We start from the raw sequence: 21,907 nt of genomic DNA, 5'->3' as shown, positions 1-21,907 counted from the left end.
TCCAGTTGTGAATCGGAACTGGTTTGTATGAACCAATGTGACTGCGAAGTGCCACTTCTGTCACGCGGAAACCTGCTATCAACTCGGTTCCATTCTCAGGCGGCATTATATTCACCGCTGGGCGTCATAGCGGGGATGATCAGCTCTCAAAAGGGTGTTGAGCGTTCTTCCAGTCCAATCGAGTGAGCTGCATGTCTCAGTACGAGCAGCAATTCCGGATCAGACTGTTGCCATATTTCGGTCGTCGCTCTCGGATGCACCTCGAGGTCGGAGCTTACCCCCCGGGCTTGATGACCATACAAACCTGAAGCCTCTCTAATTACCGTGGCTTGAGACAAGCATTGACAAGCGGAAGATTTGGGCACGAATTGCCCCAAACTTCGGAAGTGGAAGCGGAGGGCAAGCGATGCATGGAGGCCAAAAGCATCTAGCGGGGTTCTTTCCGTTTTCTGGAACTGCACCCCAGCTGTGCTGCGGAGATGGTCTGTGCCTCCCCATTGTGAATCCGCCCCAGTTCAGCGCCTGAGTTGGCGCACGAGCCACTTCTCGAAGACCCCAGATTCTTGAGGCGATGTGGCACATTTGGTAAAGCCAAGCCTCAGGGGATTGACAGCTCTCCAATTTGGATACGCGACACAACTTCCCAACCTTCTTGCAATCTCCAACGCAAGCAGAACTTGCCGCGTGACATTCCCCCCAACCGGCGCACAGACGAATCTCTTCTGTACTTTCTTTTGATATCACTTCGCCTTTCACATCCAGCACAATGGCCGACCAGGTGCAAGAGATCCTCGAGGTGCCGCGCGAGTTTTTGAAGGACGGCATCCAGTTCATCAACCGGGCGCAGAAGCGTATGCCTCCTCCCAGCCAAGTGATACAGCAAAAACCAGACTCTTCTGACAATGAAACTGCATCCCAAACAGCCGACCGCCGCGAATTCATCAAGATCTCCCAGGCCGTGGGCGTTGGTTTCCTGGGTACGTGAAACTCAAGCCAACCCCCTTCCTCTGTCGAATGGCCACACACTAACAGACGTCCGCAATAGTCATGGGCGCAGTCGGATACTTCGTCAAGCTCAGTACGGCCTTTCCTAACCCAGCAGACCCCCTTCCCTTATCTTGCTGTCCCGTTTCGAAAACCCTACGCCACAACCCTTCCTTGACCATCCTCCAGCTGAACCTAATACCGAATGGAATATGGACTAACGAATATTTCCTCAAGTCCACGTCCCCCTGAACAACATCCTTGTCGGTGGCGCATAACCTCTCTATAACAAATTCAATTTGGAGTGTTGGACAGGGCAGTTGGCAGTTCACACAGAGTAGCCGTGACAAAAGGACCAAGGGAGACGAGTACGAACAAAAGAAAGCGGAGCGATGATTAACAGTCACCACCTGTCCCTTTTCTCGACGTTATCCCCGACGAGCCAGCACGGCCTCCGGAGCAGACGAGGAAAACGCATATGGGATGTATGAGGTTCTGCCTTGAGATTACCTAAAGGGAAGATGGAAGGTTACGATGAGGATAGCCATGAGCTCAAAGCTACGGGAACATACAAGCGGCGATCAGGAGGGAGGGAGTGAGGGAGGAGCGCGAGATATCCCGAATGGCGGTTGAACAAGCTGGCGGTATCATAATTCCCATTGCCGCCGTGGCAAGTGTAGAAGAGTGGGCTTCTGTGTTTTCTTGGCAAATGGATTTCATGCTTACTGAAACTTTACTATTTCCCTCCAAGGCACCAAGTGTACCTCTGCAGTCGATTACACAAGGGTCCCGGGCCATGGTCCAGCCTTTTTGTGGTTATGTTTCGCATCATGTCGCATGCAACACAGGAGAGCAAGTTCTTGAGATTTCGGGTCGTTTAGCGACGCAAGTCGTTAGGGCTGCCCTGGCATGCCGGATGTACTTCAAGAGAGGCCGTTCCCGTTCATCAAGATGCAGCGGTAATATAAGGCGCAGCCCAAGCGATCATCCACACATTCTTTGCTCACTCGACTACAGCCTCCTCTCGACCCTGGCATCCTATCGCCTGGACTTCAGGTACTCGGCCGCCTGGTCCCAAGCGGAGCGGTCGACGGCAGGCATATCCTTAGCGCCCAGAGTCTTGACGCCCGCGTGGAGTGCCCCGAAGAAGTTGCAGGCAACATCCAAGTCGTCGGCAAACGACACGGCAAACGGCACATACACCCCCGGGAATTGCTTCAACTTCTGCTCCTTGTTAGGGTCATTCGGGATGAGGTCGTCGAGATACGTCTTGACGGCAATGCCCAGGGCGACATCCGGATCGTAGAGAAAGGGGAGCCTACAAACAAGGTTAAAGCTCTTTCAGACCATGGGGAAAACAGTGCACACGTGGGGAAGAAACATACTCATGGCTCAGGTCCCAGCCGTCCTCCCGGTTTCGCTTTGCCTGTGCATACATGAACATGGAGGCCAGAATGGCCTCGATTAGGTCACGGTCAGCCGACCGCACCTCGGACACAAGGGAGCGGAAGGCCAGCAGATTCTTGCTGAGGGGCCCAGTGTATCCGTTCGCTTGGTGTCTTAACTTCAGCAGGCTTGCGCATCGGCTAATGAGGAGCAGGCTCGCTTGGTCTGTTTCAGAGCCGTTTAAGGGAAGGCCGCGCAGCTCGTCATGAGGATTCCTAGCGTTGAGGAGCTCGAAGCGGATCAACTCGAAGGCGACCAAAACTGACTCGTAGAGATGCGGGAAGTCGGGGTACTTCCTGACCGTCGGCTCGATCGCAGACAGGGCAGCGGCCAACGCAGAGCCCCAGCCGGTCAGTTCATGCCGGTCATCCACGTAACCCCGAATGTGCAGGAACCTCCAGAGGCAGATGGATTTGATAAGGGCAGCGGACTCAACACCCTTCAATTTCTCCTTGGGGGACAGAGTCGCCGCGACAAACTTTGGGTTCTTCAGGGCCAAAACCTCAGAGAGGATCGAGCCATGGACGAACTGGCCAAGATTGTCTGTGATCTGCGGTTCCCGAAGGTTCCAACTGGCGACTTGCGGGGCAAAGTTGGCCTTGGCCTCGTGGCGGTCCCAGACAGTAGAGGAAAAGTTGCGATCATACCAAACCTTCATGCTGATATTCTTATATCCGATGCCGCGATTCAGACGTGGAATCACAAGGCTTAGGGCAGCCTCTTTGATTCGGGCCGATTGAGTTGTGACCAGCTTCCTGTACTCGTCTGAAGCGACTCCATCAAGCGTCGGCAGAACCTGCAACTGGCCATGAGTGATCCACGTGAGGATCCGGGGTCCAATCAAGCCCGTGTTGAGGTAGTGAAACAGCTCAGAGGGGAGTTGGAGGCCGAGGTACTCGTGGTTATCGTTGGTCAGGTGCTCGTAGTCGTGGACCTTGACCTCACCATTTTCGGCGATGTATACAAAGTGGTCGACGGCCATGCGGGCCTTGCGGTATTTGTCCAGCCAGTCCGGGTCTTGGGTCTTGAGAATGTCGTGGAAGCTGGTGCAGACGAGAGTCACCGACTTCTCCGCGGTGCGCAGCATATTAACCGCGTCAGCCACTGTGTGAGGTTGCGTCTTGATGATGGTCTGGTCGGCCAGGGGTGGGAAGGACAGGAGGAAAGACGTCCCGGTCATCAGAAAGGCGTCGATAAACAGAGACTCGCTGACATTCAGTGTCTTGAGGATGTGCTTCTTGGAAACGGCGTAGACTAGATTGTTGTCCCAGTCAATGGTGCGGATGACGCAGTCCCGAACAGGGTACAACAGGAGCTCGGCCGGACCCATGATGCCGGCACACTGATCCGAGTCGCACATCTCAAAGTATGCCATCTGGTCAAGGTCAGAGGCTGTTTGAACCTTAAAGACGCAAAGGAGGGCTTACCTGGGCAGCGGCGTTGAAGGGAGGAACCAGGAAGTGTAGGCCACGCTGCTTCAAGATGGACTGCAGAAGGGGATAGAGAGCCCGGGTGGGAAAGGCACCTTTCCAAGCAGTCAGCCAGGCCCAGCACAATCAGTACTGAAGTCCACCACATACTAGTACTCTGACCAAAGGCTGACACAGCTTCGTCGGCCCGCCCATTGAAGTACAGATCCCACGAGATGTCGGTTTTGAGACAATTCGCTAGGCCGCGCTTTACTGCCGTCTCATCCTGGCCGGCTATGGACTGGCCGTCGAAGATGAAGAAAGGGGTGATCCTATGAGCCTGCCACTGGTCCAATTCACTCTCAATGCGACCCTGGATCCCGGTCAGGCCGCCGAGAGCCGGGAGGAGAGGCTCGTTGCCTGGGAGAACATCGAGGTGAAGCTGGAGGTAATAGGTGGCGTCGACGGCGATGGCACAGTTTTCGAGTTCGCTCAGAGGGTGGGCCCTAAAGGTGAGACGAGCGTCAGCGCCTTGGACTCGGTCACAAGGAAGGTATGGGAGGTTGGATTACGTACACTGCCTGGTTGTAGATGAAGGGATCCCCGATGAGGTCTTCCATGTTTCCGTTAGCGTCGATCGTGTCAAGAGGCGTCCAGCAGCGAGGCGGGCAGAAATCGTGTCTGGATTCAGGAAGAATCGTGCGCGCCCCCTCAGCTCGTTGCAGTCCGAGACCCCAGCACCGAGTCGCCAGTTCCTGTGCACAGCAGGGGCGGTCACTCCGAGGCAGGCCTTCCCGTCCGGCTGTCCCAAATGCGCCCCAAGAACACAAAAAATCGTCGGTGGAAGGAAGTTGTCGAGGTGCTTGTCAGGTTCTCGGAGGGCCGCCAGTTTCAAACGTAACCAGGACCCGCGGTACGGGTGCAACAAAGATGCGTTGGCACCGCTTTTCGTCGCAAGTCGCTGAACTGGTCACCAGGCACAAGAATTGGCCCACGAGGGTGCCGAAGTCGCTAGGCCGTGCTGGCGCGGGGCAATGACTAGGAGAGCTCCAGAAGGCAGAAGAAAGGAAGGATCGGAAGAGAGAAGAGACTTGAATAGACAACTTACTCGGCATGGTGAAGGCACTACCGATGAGGGGTCCACAACAATCGCGGCAAGCTCTCTCTCCCACGCGGCTGGCACCTTGAAGCTGGGGTTCCCTTTCCGCCGCCTTGTGAGGACCAGACCAGAAACGGCACAACCACCACACCTGCACAGAAACACGAAATCGCGATTGGGCCCAGGCGACCGGAAAGCAGGTACAAATTGATTGAAGAGGCCAAAAGAAGTGAATTAGGTGGAAAAGGGGTATGCTGTGTTCAATGAGTGACTGGGAGTTTGTCAACCGCAAGCACTGGCCATCATCAGGCCACACGTTCGAATGGGGGAACTCTGTGAGGAAGAAGTCGAGCTAAATGAGGCTCTCTCAGAGGGACCAGCACGTTCAATCTTTGGCTATGGAAACTTTGGTGAGGGTGGCTCGAGCTTCAAAATACAGTGTGGATGTATTTATACACTGTAACATGCACTGTACTCTAATGTGGCAGTGCGTGGCGGTGACTTAGACAGGTTGTGGCTGATTCCACACCCAAATCAAGTGATTTGAGAAGACCAACAGGCAGGATTCAGATGGCATTAGAGGGTGTCAAAGGTACCAGTGCATACAAGGCCATCTTGGATGCGGAGTTTCAAACATAAAACCTGCAAGAAGCGACGGCGTTCATGTTCGATGAAGTTAGCCACTGAGTGGCTTGAGTTTGGTCGTGCAATTTGTGCACACAAATAGTTCCCTGCCTTTTCTAAGATAAACCGATTAAAGGAAGAGAGAAGCTTGGTTGCAGAAGATAGTAGGGGAAGAACAAAGCCAATAAGTTGCTGTAATCTTGGGAATCGACCAGACTGAGGTAGCACAGTGGCACCGTATGATGATACTCTCAACTGACATGTTCCAAACATGTTCTAACTGATTTGTCTGAAATGCAAGGAGCCTGGGCTTGTGATGCTGTATAGAAACCATCCTTGCACCACATCCGCACTTCCCATGGCCAAGGTTTAGGAGATGTGGATCCTCCAGCCCACTGGACAGCCGACTGGAGTAGCTCCGGTGATACACCCATGAGAAACTGCATATCTTCAGCAGGACATTGGCAGCTCGCACTTCTCCTTGCACTGCCCATCGTGAGGGAGGCACGGAGCGAAGTCTGGTTTCAATCATCGCCTTGAGTGAGTCAGTCTCGCAGCACTTCCCTCGGACACAACCCCCCATCCTCCACGAGCTTAAAACTCGGGCATGCTGCTCAGCAGTGGTGATCGTAATCAAGAGGTGTACACCCAAACACGCTTCAGGCGTCATGAAGAGTTGATAGGCATCCACTTCGTATACGCCATGAATCTCTTCAGGATAGTATCATCAGAAAATGGAGACGGCCTTAGTGTACCTGAATGCTTCTCCAGGGTTGGGGGTTGACCTGGGCGTCGATCGAGTCCAAACCGAACAGGCGGCTCAGTTTGCTAGCCTGCGGTGTTGCAGACTAGGTCGAAACTCAAGGCCGAGGAGGTGATAGTGCAGACTTGGAAACAAGAGATTTGAGGATCGTGCCATGACTGAGCAAAACGAGCATGCAGCGGAGGGCCTGGTCTCAGTATTGAAAGTAGCAGCGGAAGGTGTCTGGCTTCGTCGTAACGAGAGTTCTTGTCTGCTGTCACTGGCCCAACATCAACACCGTGACCTGAAGGAGAAGGGATGATAAATACCGAGATGGAACGAACCGCCCAATCGCAGTTTCGCACTGCTGAGATGCCGTCGGACCCCATTGTCGACCGCTTGGACACGGCACCGCACTGCACCTCCGACAAATTGTCCATCCCAGACCGAAGTGCCGTCCTCAAGCTGAAAGTTCTGTGCATGGCTCTGACTAACACACTGGAAAACCCTCCATATGAGGACGCCCCAATGTGCCAAAGCTGGAGAAGCCGAGAGATGTTCTTTGCAGCAGTGCTGATGAGAGCGGTGTACCTTGAGACTTGAAGTGGTAGCCTGGAGTGTGGCCAATGAACCCGATGGAGGGGAGAACTTTTGTTTCTACCCAATGCCGGCGTCTAACCCACGCCAAGCATTCCGGTATCCCCCGGCAGCCCTAGCGGCTAAGTTATCTGATCATTAACAACCTAATATCGAACAAGTGGCGGCGGGGTGGTTTTCAGGGAGCAGTCTGTCCGGCCCCTCGGTTTCAGGATGCTGGACCGCACCACGTGGCGGAAGACTACCCGGCAGTCGCACCCCCTTTTCCTTTGGTGTAAGCCGGTTCCATCTCGTGTTCTCCCAGCTGGAGGTCTCGGATAAGTAAATAAGCGGCAAAGCAGTTCCGCCAAAGTGCGCAGCAGGTTCTGTTATTATGGTCTTTGGGACAATCCTTGAGCGACACGAAAGGTCCGGAGCCTACTCCGTACAAACAGGCTGAAACAAAGGCACATAATCGCCGTTGCGTCGTGGTATAGGTATTGTACAGTACATACCTAAAGTTCAGGAAACGGGCGGCGGGCACTAAGGTTAAACCCGCATCTCACAGGGAGGGAGCCCGTCCCATCGTTGCCCCCATGGCTCGGTAACGCTTCCCGTCATGGTGCTCAGCCTGTGCCGCTTTGATGGATCCTGCCGGTGCAAGGGCATGTTGAGGGTGCGAGAAGTCCTGGTAAGCAATCGTGGCATCGTAACAAGGTCGAGTGGGATTGAATTGGACGAGGAGCGTCAACTGGTCGTGTCCTCCAAAAGACACCACGCTGCTCATGACTCGTAATGGAAGCGATGTGAATTGGTCAATGATGTCGCCGACGGCATCGTCCGATCCATGCTCCGTTGCCTGGGGCGCGGCATGCAGTGCCGTGATGCATGGGCCTTGTTGGGCAATCTGCACCTTGATCAAGCTACAGTACAGTACATATATACTCCGTACACGCCAGCGGGGCGGCCAGGAACCGAGTGATCGGTCCATCCCCTCCCAGATTGCCTGAGACTTGGCGCAGGTTTTGGGAAGCTTAACGGCCCGAAGAGCACGTCACATTGGGACACCATAGCCCCATTGGATACCTCCTCCTTCGGAGTTTAGGTTGCAAGAGCGCGCGCGGATTCGTTGAGTGTAGGGTCTGGGGCAAATTGCTGTACATACGGGGAACCTGCTCACCAAATCGGTCAAGACTCGACTGATCCTATCGTGCGAGGAAAAAGGTCTAGTTGGCTACCGACACGCGCTGGCAGTTTGCTGCGGATCCTCGCGAAAGTGTTCGCTATCACTTGGCGCGGAAGACCGGACGGGCTGTGCTGTGTGAAGTTCCTAACCTGCATGCCGTAGCTAAATCCGGAACCGACCGACCTTCTGTATCGTCAACGCGGGTGAGATTCGTGCTAACAAGACGTGAACCCATACGAAGCGACTTGAAGCGTCGAAAGCCTTCTGTTGCACGAAAAAGACGTCGAAAACGTGATGCCTAGACTTCGGCACTTTGCTATGTCAGCAAAACCAGAACACGAGCCCGGATTGGCGGGAAGGATCCAGCTCTGCCCTCTCAAGTTGCTGCAAGCAAGGGGCTCCAGCCTTGGAGACTGTGCAACCTCAGCTGGTGCTGACACAGGCGACCAGGCATCAACATTGGTCCCGGTAACCCAACTCAGCCCTACGAGAGTGACGACGCACTTGGTGCCAGATCCAAGTCCGGCCGCCGCCCGCCATGCCTTCTCTTTGCGGCTGTCGGCCGTTCATTTCCACTTTGATACTCGCGCCTGCGGACCCCACACCATGTGCAGGATGACCAAACGCTTGGATCTGGCGGCTCGGCGGCACTGCATCTGTCACCCTTTTGCGGATGTCGATGTTGAACGCATTGGTGATTCCGTAATTCCACGAGGGAAAACAGTTCCTGCTCGACCCACACCGGTTGAGTTGTCTCCAACGGAACCCGGATCCATGTTCCAGGGTCCGAGTCACCCTTTGGAGGGCATCTGGTGTCTTTGGTAAGATCCAGACTCCCAAGACACCCCGGCCGACGCTGAGCACATGGGCCTTATGTCATCCGGTATTTTTGGCGGCCCTGAAGCATCGCCGCTCACGCCGACATGGTATCTTGGAAGGGGATTGGTGATGAGCCGTTGCACGGGACGGGGTTGAAACAACTTGTCGATAGTCTATATAAGACTTCGTTGATGCCCAGGTTGAGGACCTATTTTTCATCGTCAGCATCAACAACACCTTCAGCAACACACATCAACAAGACAAACAAAGCAACTTAACCTCCTTCGCATCAACAGACTTAACCAACACCCACTCAAACACGCAGAGTTACCACAACAACCCCAGTTTCACATCTTAATCGCTATGGCTGCCACCGCTTTCTTCGCCACCACGTCGTTCGTCAACTATGGCCGCTCCGGTTACAACAAGTGAGTATTCCCCCCAGCGAGACGTCTCGCCAGCCGGGCACTGACACCGAAAATCAGGGGCAACTCGGATGACGACGAGGAGGAGAACAAGCTTCGCGATTACGGCCGCTCCGGCTACAACAAGTGAGTAATGGTTCCGCATCCCATTCTCGGAAGACATGGAGGCTAACGCTCAAAAAAGGGATGACAAGGATGATGAGGAGGACAAGCAACACTAGAGCTTCCTTGAGTTCGAGTGCTACTTTTTCCTTTCGCTGTATCGATTCTTGAATATTCTTCCGGCGCATTAGGACGACTTTGGATGACTTGTACGACTATCACGCATTTGACGGACGGGTGCCAGCCTTCTTGGTGGTGTGACTACGCTCCGAGGCTCAAGGGACGACAGACGACTGTATCATGACTTTCTAGACACGGGATAGACGGCGCGATGAGGGCATGGTTGGATGGTTCGAATTTCCCTTGTACAACTATTGTTACACGTTCATTTGCCAACACAGAACCTGGAGTCTTACGTTAGCAGAGTTGCCACAGGTAATATGCACTGCATGACATTACTTTTCGAAGATGACTCCCAAAACGTCTTCGACATCCCCGGATTCGCCACGCCCAGTGATGGAGGCCAATCGAAGAGCGGCAAGTCGCAAGTGCTCTGCCGCGAGGACGACATCCGGCTCGGCATACGGATCAGTTTTTCGGGCCTCAGCCATGAAATCTCCGAGGTGGCGTTCGCACTCGGCAAGCAGTTGACTCTGTCGTTCGGTCACACCAAGAAGATGTTGCAGATCATCCGGCAGGGAAGTCAGATGCGAGAATGACTCGGCGAGTTTCTCGGTGAGTGCGTGTATGCCGCCCGCGTCTGTCAGCCCTGCAGCAGGTGGTGACACCGCAGCCTTGCAGGATATGGCGAGCGGTTTCGTATCGCGCAGTCCGCCGATATCCGCCAATGCCGAAGCTTTGAATTCTTGGATAAGCCGCTCGAGTGACTCTGGGCTCACCAGGTCAGTCTTGTTCACCGCAACAAGACATTGCTGTGCTCCGGCTGCCAATTGTAGCGTCTCCGCATCGTAGCTTATGCGGTAGGCACCAGATTCCGCCATCTCAACAGATGCCAAGACAATGATGACATCTGAATCCAACGCCTTCTGTCGCGCTCTCCGGATGCCCTCCTCTTCGATGGCACCGATGGTAGAAGCTGTAGGATGGTCGGAATGACTAATAGATCCCGACGACTTCGTCCGAATTCCAGCGGTATCTGCGAACGAACAGAGGTACCCGCGAATATCAAGACTTGCCTCAACAACGTCTCTGGTGGTTCCCGCTTCGGCTGAAACGATCGATGCCTCGCGGCCAACGATCTGGTTCATTAACGAGCTTTTCCCGGCGTTTGGGGGGCCGAGGAGTGCAATCCGGATTCCATTCCGAAGCATCTCGCTTCGTTGACTACCAAGTTTGTGAAGCTGGATGGAATGCAGGATGTCGCCAACCAGCCTGGTGACGTTTGTGAGGAGCTCGGCGGGCGACTCATCGAAGTGCTGGTCCTCTGAGAAGTCGATGAGCGCCTCAATTTCTCCGCGGGCGAGCAACAGCTGCTCGCGCCAACTGTCGTATGTCTTTCCGAGAACGCCCGAGTTGCCTCGCACAGCCGCCCGTCGTTGATGCTCAGTCTCGGCAGCAAGTGTGTCACCTAGGGACTCGACCTGGGCGAGATCCAGGCGGCCATTCAGAAAGGCGCGCCGCGTGAACTCGCCCGGCTCAGCGTAGCGTACGGTTCCTGCCGAGGAGCATTTCCGGACCGCGGAGAGGACGGCCTTCACAGTCGCAGGGCCTCCATGGACGTGAAGCTCAAGCACATCTTCACCAGTCACTGTTTTGGGACTGGGGAAGTAGAGTACGAGGGCATCCGAGTCCACGATATTTGCCCCAGATGCGTCGGCCGACCCCGGCTCGAGCAGTGTTCTCACCGCGGCATACCTGGGCTTGGGTGGAGCCTTGGATGGACACAAGCCTCTGTAAACCTTCTAAGCATGTCAGTGATGGAGATGAAAGGGAGAGAGAGATAAGGGAAAAAGGAAAAAAAATGGCCAAAGAGAGAAGAGGTTGTAAGTAGCATACATCAAGACAACCAGGCCCAGAGATGCGAATCACGGCAATACCTGCCCTACCCGAGCCAGACGATAGGGCATAGATTGTGTCGTTTTTCGGGAGGATGGGATCATGGATGCTGGGAAGACCACTGCACACACTTTCGTGGACGCGACGGTAGAAAGAGGGCCACTGCCGGCTTTGAAGAGAAGCCAAAGCAGTTTTGAACTTCCCCAAGCGCTGGGCTGATGCTCGCCTCAGCGCATAACGGAACATTGACTTTACACGCAAACCACTTGGAGGCTGAAGCAAGTGAGTGTGTCGACACGTTAGAAACAATCGCTCGAATGAGGAAAGGAATGTAACGTACGAGCTTGTGTGGAGTCACTCAAGACAAATCAAATGCGAGTTTGGAGGTGCGATAAGATAAGTAATTTCAAGTCCCCAGATTTTTTTCGATCTTGCCGCCCCTCCAAGACCGAACGATCACTGTGAGAATCTGACGCTTTTCCAGCAACAATTTCATTATACACATCGAACCGAGTTTCGTCTACACATCCACTGGCAGGATTCACCATGTCTGACGAAATTGTCTGGCAGATCATTAACCGTAAGCAATTCATCGAGCTCAGAAAGATCGCCGCTAACCTCCACCGCAGAACAGTTCTGTGCTTTCAAGCTCAAGTATGCCTTGCGCTCCTGCCAATCTCGTCGTGTTGAATCTTCTAACCTGATCCAGGACAACAAAAGGAAATAATTTTTGCAGAAATGAATATTCAGTGCGTTGCCTGCCAAGCAGTTGTCGCAGCCTCGGCTAACAGTACAACCAGGTCAGCGGTCTGTGCAACAGGCAAAGTTGCCCTCTCGCCAACAGTCGGTATGCCACCGTGAGGACGTCGCCGAAAGGGACAATCTATCTTTACATCAAGACTGTACGTTTTCAAAGCGGTTATAATGCCTCAACCTTGCTGACCCAGGTTTGCTTTCACAGATCGAACGATCGCACATGCCGTCGAAATGGTGGGAGAAAATCAAGCTCTCCAAGAACTATCAACAAGCCCTCCAACAAATCGAGGAACGGCTCCAGTACTTCCCGAAATTTCTCCTCCACAAATGCAAGCAACGCCTCACACGGCTGGTCCAAGTGGCGACCCGCATGCGCAGGATAGCGGCGGAGGAGGCTAGGCTAGGCGAAACGCTCGTACCGAAGATGGCGCCCAAGATCAAGCACCGCGAGGAGGCCAGAGAACGCAAGGCGTTGGCGGCGGCAAAACTGGAGCGGACGATCGAGAGAGAACTGCTCGAGAGATTGCGGCAAGGCGCCTACGGTGACATGCCGCTCAACTGCAACGCCAACATCTGGAAGAAGGTTCTGAATGCTCTCGAGGCGGAAGGCGAGGGTGTGCGGGACAAGGACATGGACAAGGGCATCGAGGACGAGGAAGCGGAGTCTGGGGCGGAGTCTGAAAAAGAAATGGAAGAGGAGGATGAGGAGGAGGCCGGCGCGGTCGAGTATGTTTCGGACTTTGACGAGAGCGACGAAGAGCTGGCCGACATCGAGGATTGGTTGGGCAGCGAGGAGGACGACGATGAAGAGGATGAGGACGATGAGGATAGCGAGGAGGATGTCAAGAAGAAGACAAAGGCGGGCGACAAGCGGAAGAGAGGCCGGGCAGTCAAGCCCACGGCGCGGAAACGGAAGGAGTTGGAGCTGGAGCACGAAACAGCGGACAGGGAAAAGCTGCTTGCATTCTAGTTCGTCTGGGGTTTCGGCGCATAGGTTTGCCTGTCATCGAAATCGACGGGAGCATGGGGCTGTAATATTGTACGGTGTAAGGGCTCAGTTTGACATGTCATCTTCATTGGCATCCGTCGGTTGTTCATGGGCATTATGCGGACCTCGTCAGCCTGGAGAGACATCACTCGCCCAGTACATCAGCATCAAACCGGTAAATAGGTGATTGCCTGAGCTCAGACATGGCTGACCGTCAGGGCCCCAAGACGGGGTTGGCCGGACTTATCGTCATAACTGATTTTCCAACCGCACTACGGTTTCGAGAGAGACAGCCGAGCAATACCAACCATGGCTCCCTCAAGAATCCAGGTCTAGCGAAGCACTGCCTTCCGATGCCTTCCTCTCTCCCAAAAATCTCCGCCCAGCCTCTTCCCTATTCTTTTTCCACGATCCCCCCGCAAAGTCAACCGCAAGCAACATGCTGTCGAGAGTAATCGCCGTCTGGCGTTGCGCGGCTACTGCCTGTGACAGGTGAACAACGTTCTTGATCTGCCGCCCATTCAGTTCCCGCTGCGCCAGCTTCTCAATCTCTTCCTCCCCCGCCGCCACCTGGACGTCAGTATCTTGCTTTATTTTGTTCAGGAAGGCCGTCCAAATGGCCTTGCGCGCAGACGCGTCGAGGGCCCCGTATTCGAAACAAAAGTGAACACGGCTCTGGAACGCCTCGTTGAAGCTGTCGAGCCTGTTGGTCGTCAGCAGCAGGATGCACTGGTAGTATTCAAGGTGGCGGAGAAAGATGGACGTGATGGCGTTTTGGGCCAGGTTGTCGTCGCCACGCTCGGCCAGAAACACGTCGGCCTTGTCGAGCAGCACCACAGCGTTCCACGTTTCGGCGAGCTCCAGGAACCTGACCAGCTGCGTTTGCACCGAGGTCGCGCTGTCGCCCAGCTCGCTCGGGCTGATCATGCACAGCGGCCGGTGCGCAATCTCGGCGACTGCCTCGGCCGTGAGCGTTTTGCCGGCCCCGGGCGGGCCAGAGAGCAGCCCGACGAGGCCCTTGCCCTTGTCGCGGACGAAGTCGTCGAAGCGGCTGCTGCCCGCTCTGCCGTGGTGGCGCACCAGGTCGCGGATAAAGTCTTTGCGCTCTGCGCTAAGAACGAGCGAGTTGACAATGTCCTCACCCCAGTGGACCGCCTCCAGCTTGGTGGCCACGAAGGCACCTAGAACAGCTTCGTTGTTAGGAGGGAAGCGCCAGACGGATCGGTTTGGCCTCAGGAGAATTGGAATCCATGTAAATTGACGGGTGAGTAAGGTTGATGAACGTACCTCAGGTTTTGTTACCGAAACTGAGCCGTAACACAGTGGGTTCATGAGGAGCAGTTGAGACTCAGTCAGGGCGGGTATATTTACGGGCGTCGAAATAACCGGGATGACGTGGTTGTTTGGTACGATTCTGTCAAATGCGACGGGGTCAATCATGACACGGCCGTGAGACTGCCGTCAGTTGCCCCTTGTCAGTACCCGTCGTTCATGAGTGAGCGGGTTGCGGCGTACGTTGAACCTGTCGAACTTCCACTCCTTTCCCTCGAGTCTGTCGACAAGACCATGGCCTTTGTACTCTTGCAACTCTCGTCCCCATAAGCTCAGAGCCTTTTGGCGCTGCTGATGAATTTCGCAGCGGCTTCCAGCTGGAAAACGCGGTCTTGATCTGGAGTCTCCCGAGACTTTTCCTCTTCCAACCTCCGGCCCAGCATCGGAAACGCATGATAAAGAAGTCTGAGTTTGTCTCCCTCCTAAAGAGGATGAGCAAGATCCGGCGTTTTGGAAGCTGGAAGGAAAGGAAAAGGGGGTTGAGGAGTGACTTGAAAGCACTCACGAGCTCAGTTGTTTGGGAAATGAAATATCCACGACATGACGATACTCATCGGATAGCGCCTCGCGTATATGGTCTCCCCGGATGTCCACGACGTAGCGGCCTTCAAAGGTTTTATTGGTGCTGATGCGGCGAGCCACGCTAATCACATACTTCCGAAATTTGTCCTTCCGCGCTCGAGGAGGCATGGTCTTGACGAAACGAACTTTCTGTTCCGCCTATGGTGGTCGTGTAGTGTGAGAACTAGGGGCTTGTCGCGTTCACCGGGTGCCGTTCCAGGAGGGCTTACTTGTCCCAGCTGTGATGTATTAGTTATGGCTTGAATAGGCGTTTACACGGTACCTCATCGTACAGCTGGTCCACGTAGATGATCTTTTGACGCTTCTCCTCCGCCACATTCCTCTCCGCTTCAGTCCCACACTGTAGGTCTTTTCTGGTCACAGAGAGCCCTGAGGTGTCAGCTTCCGTGAGGTCAGGAGGCATTGTGACAGCTGGCGGAGGCATCCGGTTCTTCAATGCTGTCTGTTTCTCTTTGCTTCTTGCACACTGGACCCTGGAATCGCAAGTCTTGGTATCATGCCGCTTCATGAGATGCCTAGGTGAGCAGAGCCTGGGAGAATGTGTTTATCATGGTTAAGACAGTTCGTGAGGCGTGTCTCCTCCATTCATCATGTCGCTGTAGCCCAGCTCACGGAGGTAGGCTTGCCAGCGGCAGTCAGTGTGAGCTCGGTCACATTATAGGGCTGCATTGAGACACAATCTGTTCCTAGCTGCCCTCACAGCAGCTGCCGTGGCGTAAACGGATTAGTACTGCAGTAGTTGCCTTGGCCAGTCGTCAGACTGTGCGATAAGAATGCCAAAACGAGGGAACTGACAGCCGAGCTGAGCGAAGTGATACCAACGAGGAGCCACGAGACTTCATTAACGCCCCAAGAGTGCATGATGCCGCTTACCCTTGGTAAGCACACCAAAGTTCAGGATTGCGGGCACCTATGAGGGGAACGGTTTTGACTTCATGGCCAGCGCATAACAAAGCCTGAGGGGCCTGGGTAAGTTTTCAGGTTAGCTGAGGTACTGAGGTATTGAGGGTTATCGAAACTCTCAAGCCACACCCGCCTGGCTGACATACATGTGCAGCCTTCTCCAGCTCGCAGATGCTGTTCTCTCCATACCTACGTTCTTGAGTTCCTCAACCCCAGCCCTGTCCTGTTCAGAGCGATGGGTCACGGTATACCAGTGTCTGATTATTGAACCGGCCGGCCGTGGCAAGAATCGACATGCTCCGGCATCCAGCTTCTGCCTGTCTATGGCCCGGCCAGACCGAGGGGCGTGGCTACAGCCGCCCTGCGCGAGACAGGTTGTTCAAGACCAAATATCTCCACCAGAACCAGCCAGCCCAGCAAGAGGATGACGAGGAGGTCGAAGATGAAGACGAAGGATGACTGGACACAAGATGTCGATGAAGATGGGTGCGGGTACTGCGACGACAACCAGGTGGTCAAGCGCAAGGAGCGCGGAGCTGCGCGTCAGGTCACCGTACACTACGGAACGATTACGTCGGACAATTGCGTTATGAGAGATGCTGAGGCGAGGGATAGGCATGCGAAGGACAAGAAGCTCAAGGTGATGTGCTTCGAGATGGAGGCCGCCGGACTGATGAACAGTCTTCCGTGTCTGGTGACTAGGGGAATATACGACTACTCGGACACTCACAAAAACGACGAGTGGCACAACTACGCGGCCTTGGCAGCGGTTGTGTATGTGAGGGAGCTGCTCCTTGTCCTGAGAGGACAGAAGGTGACGGGCATGCCTTCGTGGGCAAAGGAAGCGCAGCATAGTAAGTACCTTAGAGCATGATCATCAGATCGGACGGATGCAGAGATCTCAAATCCCATCGCCTTTTGGGAAACTCCATGTCTGACCAGCTCCTTCCCTGTTCAAGTCAGGCAGCAACTCCACGACATCAAACAGAACCAGGGAGGCAGGTGCTCTCCACGACCTTTCCTGCGTCCCCTTTTGCTATTCTGAGCCGTCGCTGATTGGACCGTACATCAATCAATGGTGCCGCCTGCTGCAGGCCCAGCCGTCTGACTTCTTCCGCGGCGAAATTGACCGTTGTTTTTGGGGAGCTTTGGGGCCGAAGAGCTTCCTCTCTAACCACTGTAGAGGTGGTCATAGCCAGAGCCGCTACGTCAGCTTCGAGTTCAATCGGGCCGGAAGCGAGCCACACACGCAGCACCGAGACTGTGTCCAGGCTCACACCGTCTCAGAGGATGGAAGACGTCTATCGGTCGCGTATATTCGTACCGAGGAGTAGGTGGTGTCCCAATACAACAGAGATGGATGCTGACCATGTTGCCGACGAGTCCCAGGGACCAACAGGAACATGTTGTTGTCGAACAGTGGGCTTCGGGTGGCAGAAACAGTCCCATAGCCAGCTCGACTACGAGCTTGCCGCTTCCGGCTACTGAGACTTCCCTGTCACGCTACATCTGCACAGTCCAGAAATCTCAAGCCGATGCCGCTTCTTTCCGAGACTGACTCGGTGGTGTCTCCGACTGCCGTTGCTCTCTGGCTCGAGGGTCCGCTGCTCAGATTAGGATCCAAACTGTTTATCAAGACAGGTCCCGATAGTGTTGGCCAAGAGGAGCATTACCGTGAGATCATGGACAAGCGTATCGGCGAATTATTAGAGGAGGGTTGCCTCCGGGAACGCTTCCTGGTAGTATACCGCCGCCGCGTCCGGCGAACCCATTGCCCAGTGGATGACCCGCCGCGACAAGCGAGCGACTCTGACGACGACTCTGACTCTGACGATTCTGACTCCGACAACTCCTCTAATGATGACGGTGAAGACGGCTCTGAAGCGGGTTCGTCTGATTCCTCATCTGGGTGCTATCGCGCCGATGACGAATCGTCTGTTCCCTGGAGTCACATAGTATGTCCTCAGCAACGGAATCATGGAGTGAAGACAGCGTAGAAGATTCGTTGAGCGATGGAATCGCAATTGAAGAGCCTCCCCAGTCTGACGACAACGACATTGCCGATGGCATATCCGAAGACCTCGACAATTCCGATTTCGATATCAACTCTCCTTGACCATTGGATCGGACGACCGTCAAGACGAGCAATTGGTGGCCTCGCTGATGCTTTCGGATGTTCTAGGTCCATCATCCGATAATTCGGGCTTCGACCGTGTTGTATCCATGGACAAGATGCTTCGAATTGAGGCCGCCCCAGTAAATCCCAAACCCGAAGGCACCGTCCGGATTCGACGGCTGAGAACCCTTCGCGTCTCATACGATGTGTGTGACAAGACTTGCTACTGGCAACACCGCTGGTACCACTGCCGAGAATGCGACGACGGCGATTATGACCTATGCAACCGATGCCAGCGCAAAGGAGAATGGTGCTATAATTCGGCGCACCAGCTCTACTGGATCCTTAAAGGACAGCTAGTCGGAGTTGTGTCGAGACGAGACTTCAAGCCCAGGCAGGAGCTTGATGTATATCGGACGGATGCGAGTGGGAATACAAGTGCTGTATTTCACGTCAGAAGGAACAACCCTGTCCTCCTCCACGACTCTCCGCCGGTTGTCCATCCAAAACACATCCTCGTCGTGTGGGCGTTGAGCGGCTCCTGTTTACTGTTCTGCGACACTGGGCAGAACAAATGCTTCGAACAGAGGATCATGACCCCCGAGATGAGGAGAGGTAAGTGAATCCGCTGGAAGGGACATTACAGAGATAAGAAGATGATGGCACTAACCGCATCGCGCTTCCATATCCCATAGCCCTGCCGATCTGTATAAGCCTTTCGTTCTCTGAGTGTGGGAACGTACTGCGGGTGGCTATCATCGACGCTGTCGCAGAGAGGAGGAACAGACAGAGGGAAAGAGTATCGCAAAAGCTCGCCTTTGTCTGAACCTGCACGTCATCGTCCTCCAACTCTCGCCGACGCAGCCAGCTCGAAATCCACCCAGGCCGTTAGCAACGGCGCCGAGCTGTCGGCTGGGATGCTCGTTTGCTCGGCCTTTTGTACCGACGTGCCATTCGCCTTCACCTGGCGCCCGCACGAGCTGTATCTGACCATTAGCGACGACCGTCTTCGCGTGTACCAGGTCATTTTCCCTAGGGTACAGGCGCCTTCCACCAGTACAAATTCCGCCGAGCAGAGAACGAACGAGCTGCGCCGGACGTTCACGGACGTGACGCCAGAAAACAAACCTTCGGCGCTCTTCAATATCCGGGTGCCACGGGAGACCATACTGCTGCCGCGCTCGTCGCGCAATCGCGCCGTGCAGTTCTTTCCAGCCGAGGAGCCCTGCGGTAATGCAGCGGTCATCGTTGGGCCCCGCTACGGCCCCACCCCGGCACCTCCTATCGGCGTCTACCTGAGACCTGTCGACCTCGGCGGCTGGGTTATTGTGGAGGAGAGCGGAGCGGGGGAGACGGTGTTGTATGAGTCGGAGACGAAGTTAGAAGGACGGTTCCCGGAGATGTGGGATAAGAGTGACTGGATCTTTGCCCCTTGTGACGGCAACTAAGTTTGTTGGTGCGGTCTGCAGGGCGACGTGTCAGGCGTCCCAGGCGGGCATCTTCGGGAGCTGTCGCTGAGACTGGGACCGAGAAGCATGGCATGAGCTCTTGAAGGAGATGGGCTTCGTGCTTGTCTTGACGCTTACTGTCGCGCGTGATATACTGATTTGTTGAAAGAAATGAATCTCGGTAAGATACATTCGAGCAGACTAGGTCCTTGGTTGGCAGGGCTGTGTATGATGTCTGGTCCTCCTTAGAGAAGGGTGTGTGCTGGGTTGCCCATCTCGCCAACCCCAGCGACAACGGTGTACTTGAAGACTGGAAAGTCCACTAAAAAAAATGTAGGGCTGGATGACCGGATCCATGATGGCGTGCAATGTCTGGTGCTTGGCTTATCCCCTCCACAGAGTACCGCTTCATGGAATTGAGAGCGACATTTTGAGAAAGTCGTCTTTTACCGATTCTTGTAAAGTTACGATACTTACGAGTTTGTTCATCGTAAATTAGCGTACCGGCTAGCCTTCCGAGTGGGGCAGCTTGAAACCATTTTGATGCGAGCAGCTGGTGTCGCAGCTCTTGTCTCAAACCATCGAGACTCTCCAACATCTCGGCGCCCAGGCAATCCACATTGTTGAGTCGCACGCCGCCTGCGACACCATATATACCGCCGTATTCTAGGTACTAAGCACATAAAGATCATTCGACATACGACCGCCATCTCTCTTCAAACGCTTACCCCGCCCCGACCGCCTTGTCCCCCGTCGATCGATAAGAGCCGCAATCCGCCGCAGGCACCCCAATCAACCCAACCATCCTGCCGATTTCTTGAACTAACGAATCGCCAACTCAAATAACCAAAATCATAGACTTTCACTGACTGGGAATTTCCACCCGCTCACCATGGCGTCGTGGTACAAGGACTTGCTCACCAACGCCTCGTCCTACACCACCAAGCTCCAGCGCACCTACTTTGGCGGCGAGTCCGACGGCGAAACGGAAGACGACACGCTTGTTTGCCGCGTCCTGCGCGCCTACTACTCGGAAAAGGGCCAGCCGCTGCCGGGCTGGCTGCCGCCGGACCCGAAGGTGCCGCCGCCGCAGCAGCCCGTGTTCGCCTCGCAGCCACAGCCGCAACTGGGGGCCAGGTATGGTCAACAAGGAGGAGGTGGGCAACAGGTTGGGGGGCTGAGTAGTTTGTGGGGGGACAATAGCGGTAGCCAGCAGAGGCAGGGGCAGCCGGGGCAGTTCGTGAACAGTAGGAATCCGTTCGCTGGTGGTGGTGTTGATGGACAGCGGCCGGGGATGGGCGGGCAGAGGACGGGAAGTTTGCCTGGCGGCGGGAGGGGTGACGCGGTCAGTAGTCCGGCGGGCGGCGGGCGGTCGAGCGCGCAGGAAATGCTGAAGCAGAGGCTCTGGGGCGGTGCGAGGACGGCGAGTCCCAATTCGGGGGGCCCGTTCCAGCCGCCTGTTCAGCAACAGCAGCAGCAGCAGCCGCCGGCGTCGGCGCAGCAGTCTGGGAATCGATGGGGTTGGGGGAGCGGCGGGAATAGCGGGGGCGGCGGTGATGTTGGGTATGGAGCCCAGCCCGGGAGACGCAACGACCGACCTGTTATGAGCGCGAATGCGCCGTGGGCGGATGGAGGGTTTGACTATCCGGGCGGAGGAGGAGGAGGAGACAGTAGGGGGCAGGGGGGTGGCAGGGCCTACGGGCTACCGAGCGGGCCTAGAGGGGGATTGCCCAGCGGGCCGCGACCAAGATGACGAGTTGGATGAGCTGGAAAGGAAAGTTGGGTACTGGCTGCCCTCGTCGGCACTGGGACGAGTGGATGGGGTGAGGGTGCAGTTTGAGGTCTGACAAACTGCCTTAGTCGCACCAATGTTAAACACCAGGATCGCTCATCCAGCTGTTGGGTCGTCGTACGACTTCGCGAAACGCCAGGCGTCCTTTGCTGGACAATACAGAGTGTCATTCACTTCCATCGATGATTACCAGTGAGGTTCCAGGCCGATAGCGCCAGGATCAAAGCATTGACGTGCGGTCGCAAATACCTCGGCGCTCAAATACCTTAGTCTCGTGTCTGGCTGGCTCTGGTAGGGACCTTGACACGGAGGGGTTGCAGGATAAATGCGCCTACCATCAGTCGACTTTGTCCAGGCGGCGGTGTGTGAGATGGTCTCCAAGGAGACATCACAGTAGAGTGTGTTTGCCTCTCGTGGCTCCTCGGAAGATGACGACAAGTCTTGTCGGTACGCGCGTCGAAGGCGAACTGAATCTGGTATACCGTACAGGTACTTATTTAACGGCGCTTATTTTGCAGGGGACTCCTGTACTACTACCTCTCGGTCCTTGGCTACCCCTCCA

General features: G+C 55.1%; 9 protein-coding genes across 9 annotated transcripts; 6 read left to right on the top strand and 3 right to left on the bottom strand.

Annotated features, from left to right (window-relative positions):
- The first annotated feature begins 671 nt into the window (after positions 1-671).
- On the top strand, positions 672-1,398 carry N657DRAFT_589974 (uncharacterized protein). Its single transcript, XM_062789879.1, has 4 exons — positions 672-851; positions 924-977; positions 1,046-1,078; positions 1,222-1,398. The coding sequence occupies exons 1-4, from the start codon at positions 767-769 to the stop codon at positions 1,260-1,262; spliced, it is 213 nt and encodes a 70-aa protein (XP_062651351.1). The 5' UTR covers positions 672-766; the 3' UTR covers positions 1,263-1,398.
- A 2,761-nt stretch (positions 1,399-4,159) lies between these two features.
- On the top strand, positions 4,160-5,024 carry N657DRAFT_218237 (uncharacterized protein). The gene has a single exon (XM_062786271.1). The coding sequence runs from the start codon at positions 4,310-4,312 to the stop codon at positions 4,802-4,804; it is 495 nt and encodes a 164-aa protein (XP_062651350.1). The 5' UTR covers positions 4,160-4,309; the 3' UTR covers positions 4,805-5,024.
- Positions 5,025-5,385: 361 nt separating this feature from the next.
- Positions 5,386-6,427, bottom strand: N657DRAFT_217624 (uncharacterized protein). Its single transcript, XM_062786270.1, has one exon. The coding sequence runs from the start codon at positions 6,230-6,232 to the stop codon at positions 5,693-5,695; it is 540 nt and encodes a 179-aa protein (XP_062651349.1). The 5' UTR covers positions 6,233-6,427; the 3' UTR covers positions 5,386-5,692.
- Positions 6,428-9,248: 2,821 nt separating this feature from the next.
- N657DRAFT_678165 (uncharacterized protein) lies at positions 9,249-9,531 on the top strand (the record flags this gene model as incomplete). The annotated part of the gene is made up of 3 exons (XM_062796049.1): positions 9,249-9,313; positions 9,371-9,436; positions 9,495-9,531. 3 exons carry the CDS (start codon positions 9,249-9,251, stop codon positions 9,529-9,531), a joined length of 168 nt encoding a protein of 55 aa, XP_062651348.1.
- Positions 9,427-11,738, bottom strand: N657DRAFT_589966 (uncharacterized protein). The gene is made up of 3 exons (XM_062789878.1): positions 11,429-11,738; positions 9,872-11,331; positions 9,427-9,816 (listed from the first exon to the last, which is right to left on the bottom strand). Exons 1-3 carry the CDS (start codon positions 11,672-11,674, stop codon positions 9,798-9,800), a joined length of 1,725 nt encoding a protein of 574 aa, XP_062651347.1. The 5' UTR covers positions 11,675-11,738; the 3' UTR covers positions 9,427-9,797.
- Positions 11,739-11,876: 138 nt separating this feature from the next.
- N657DRAFT_687822 (Mak16 protein) lies at positions 11,877-13,524 on the top strand. The gene is made up of 5 exons (XM_062796907.1): positions 11,877-12,008; positions 12,058-12,082; positions 12,138-12,177; positions 12,229-12,330; positions 12,390-13,524. The coding sequence occupies exons 1-5, from the start codon at positions 11,975-11,977 to the stop codon at positions 13,152-13,154; spliced, it is 966 nt and encodes a 321-aa protein (XP_062651346.1). The 5' UTR covers positions 11,877-11,974; the 3' UTR covers positions 13,155-13,524.
- Positions 13,525-13,586: 62 nt separating this feature from the next.
- Positions 13,587-14,366, bottom strand: N657DRAFT_538885 (P-loop containing nucleoside triphosphate hydrolase protein; the record flags this gene model as incomplete). The annotated part of the gene is made up of 1 exon (XM_062787807.1): positions 13,587-14,366. A coding segment is annotated over one exon (780 nt), but the record flags the coding sequence as incomplete, so codon positions are not given.
- Positions 14,367-16,431: 2,065 nt separating this feature from the next.
- N657DRAFT_687820 (uncharacterized protein) lies at positions 16,432-19,954 on the top strand (the record flags this gene model as incomplete). Its single annotated transcript, XM_062796906.1, has 2 exons — positions 16,432-16,843; positions 18,970-19,954. The coding sequence occupies 2 exons, from the start codon at positions 16,432-16,434 to the stop codon at positions 19,551-19,553; spliced, it is 996 nt and encodes a 331-aa protein (XP_062651344.1). The 3' UTR covers positions 19,554-19,954.
- A 491-nt stretch (positions 19,955-20,445) lies between these two features.
- Positions 20,446-21,832, top strand: N657DRAFT_669393 (uncharacterized protein; the record flags this gene model as incomplete). Its single annotated transcript, XM_062795484.1, has 3 exons — positions 20,446-20,690; positions 20,757-21,223; positions 21,414-21,832. The coding sequence occupies 3 exons, from the start codon at positions 20,446-20,448 to the stop codon at positions 21,539-21,541; spliced, it is 840 nt and encodes a 279-aa protein (XP_062651343.1). The 3' UTR covers positions 21,542-21,832.
- Between the last annotated feature and the right edge of the window lie 75 nt (positions 21,833-21,907).

This window comes from Parathielavia appendiculata (assembly GCF_033297405.1).
Source record: "Parathielavia appendiculata strain CBS 731.68 unplaced genomic scaffold N657scaffold_2, whole genome shotgun sequence".
Lineage (NCBI taxonomy): Eukaryota > Fungi > Ascomycota > Sordariomycetes > Sordariales > Chaetomiaceae > Parathielavia > Parathielavia appendiculata.
This window is presented reverse-complemented; position numbering and strand designations above follow the sequence as displayed.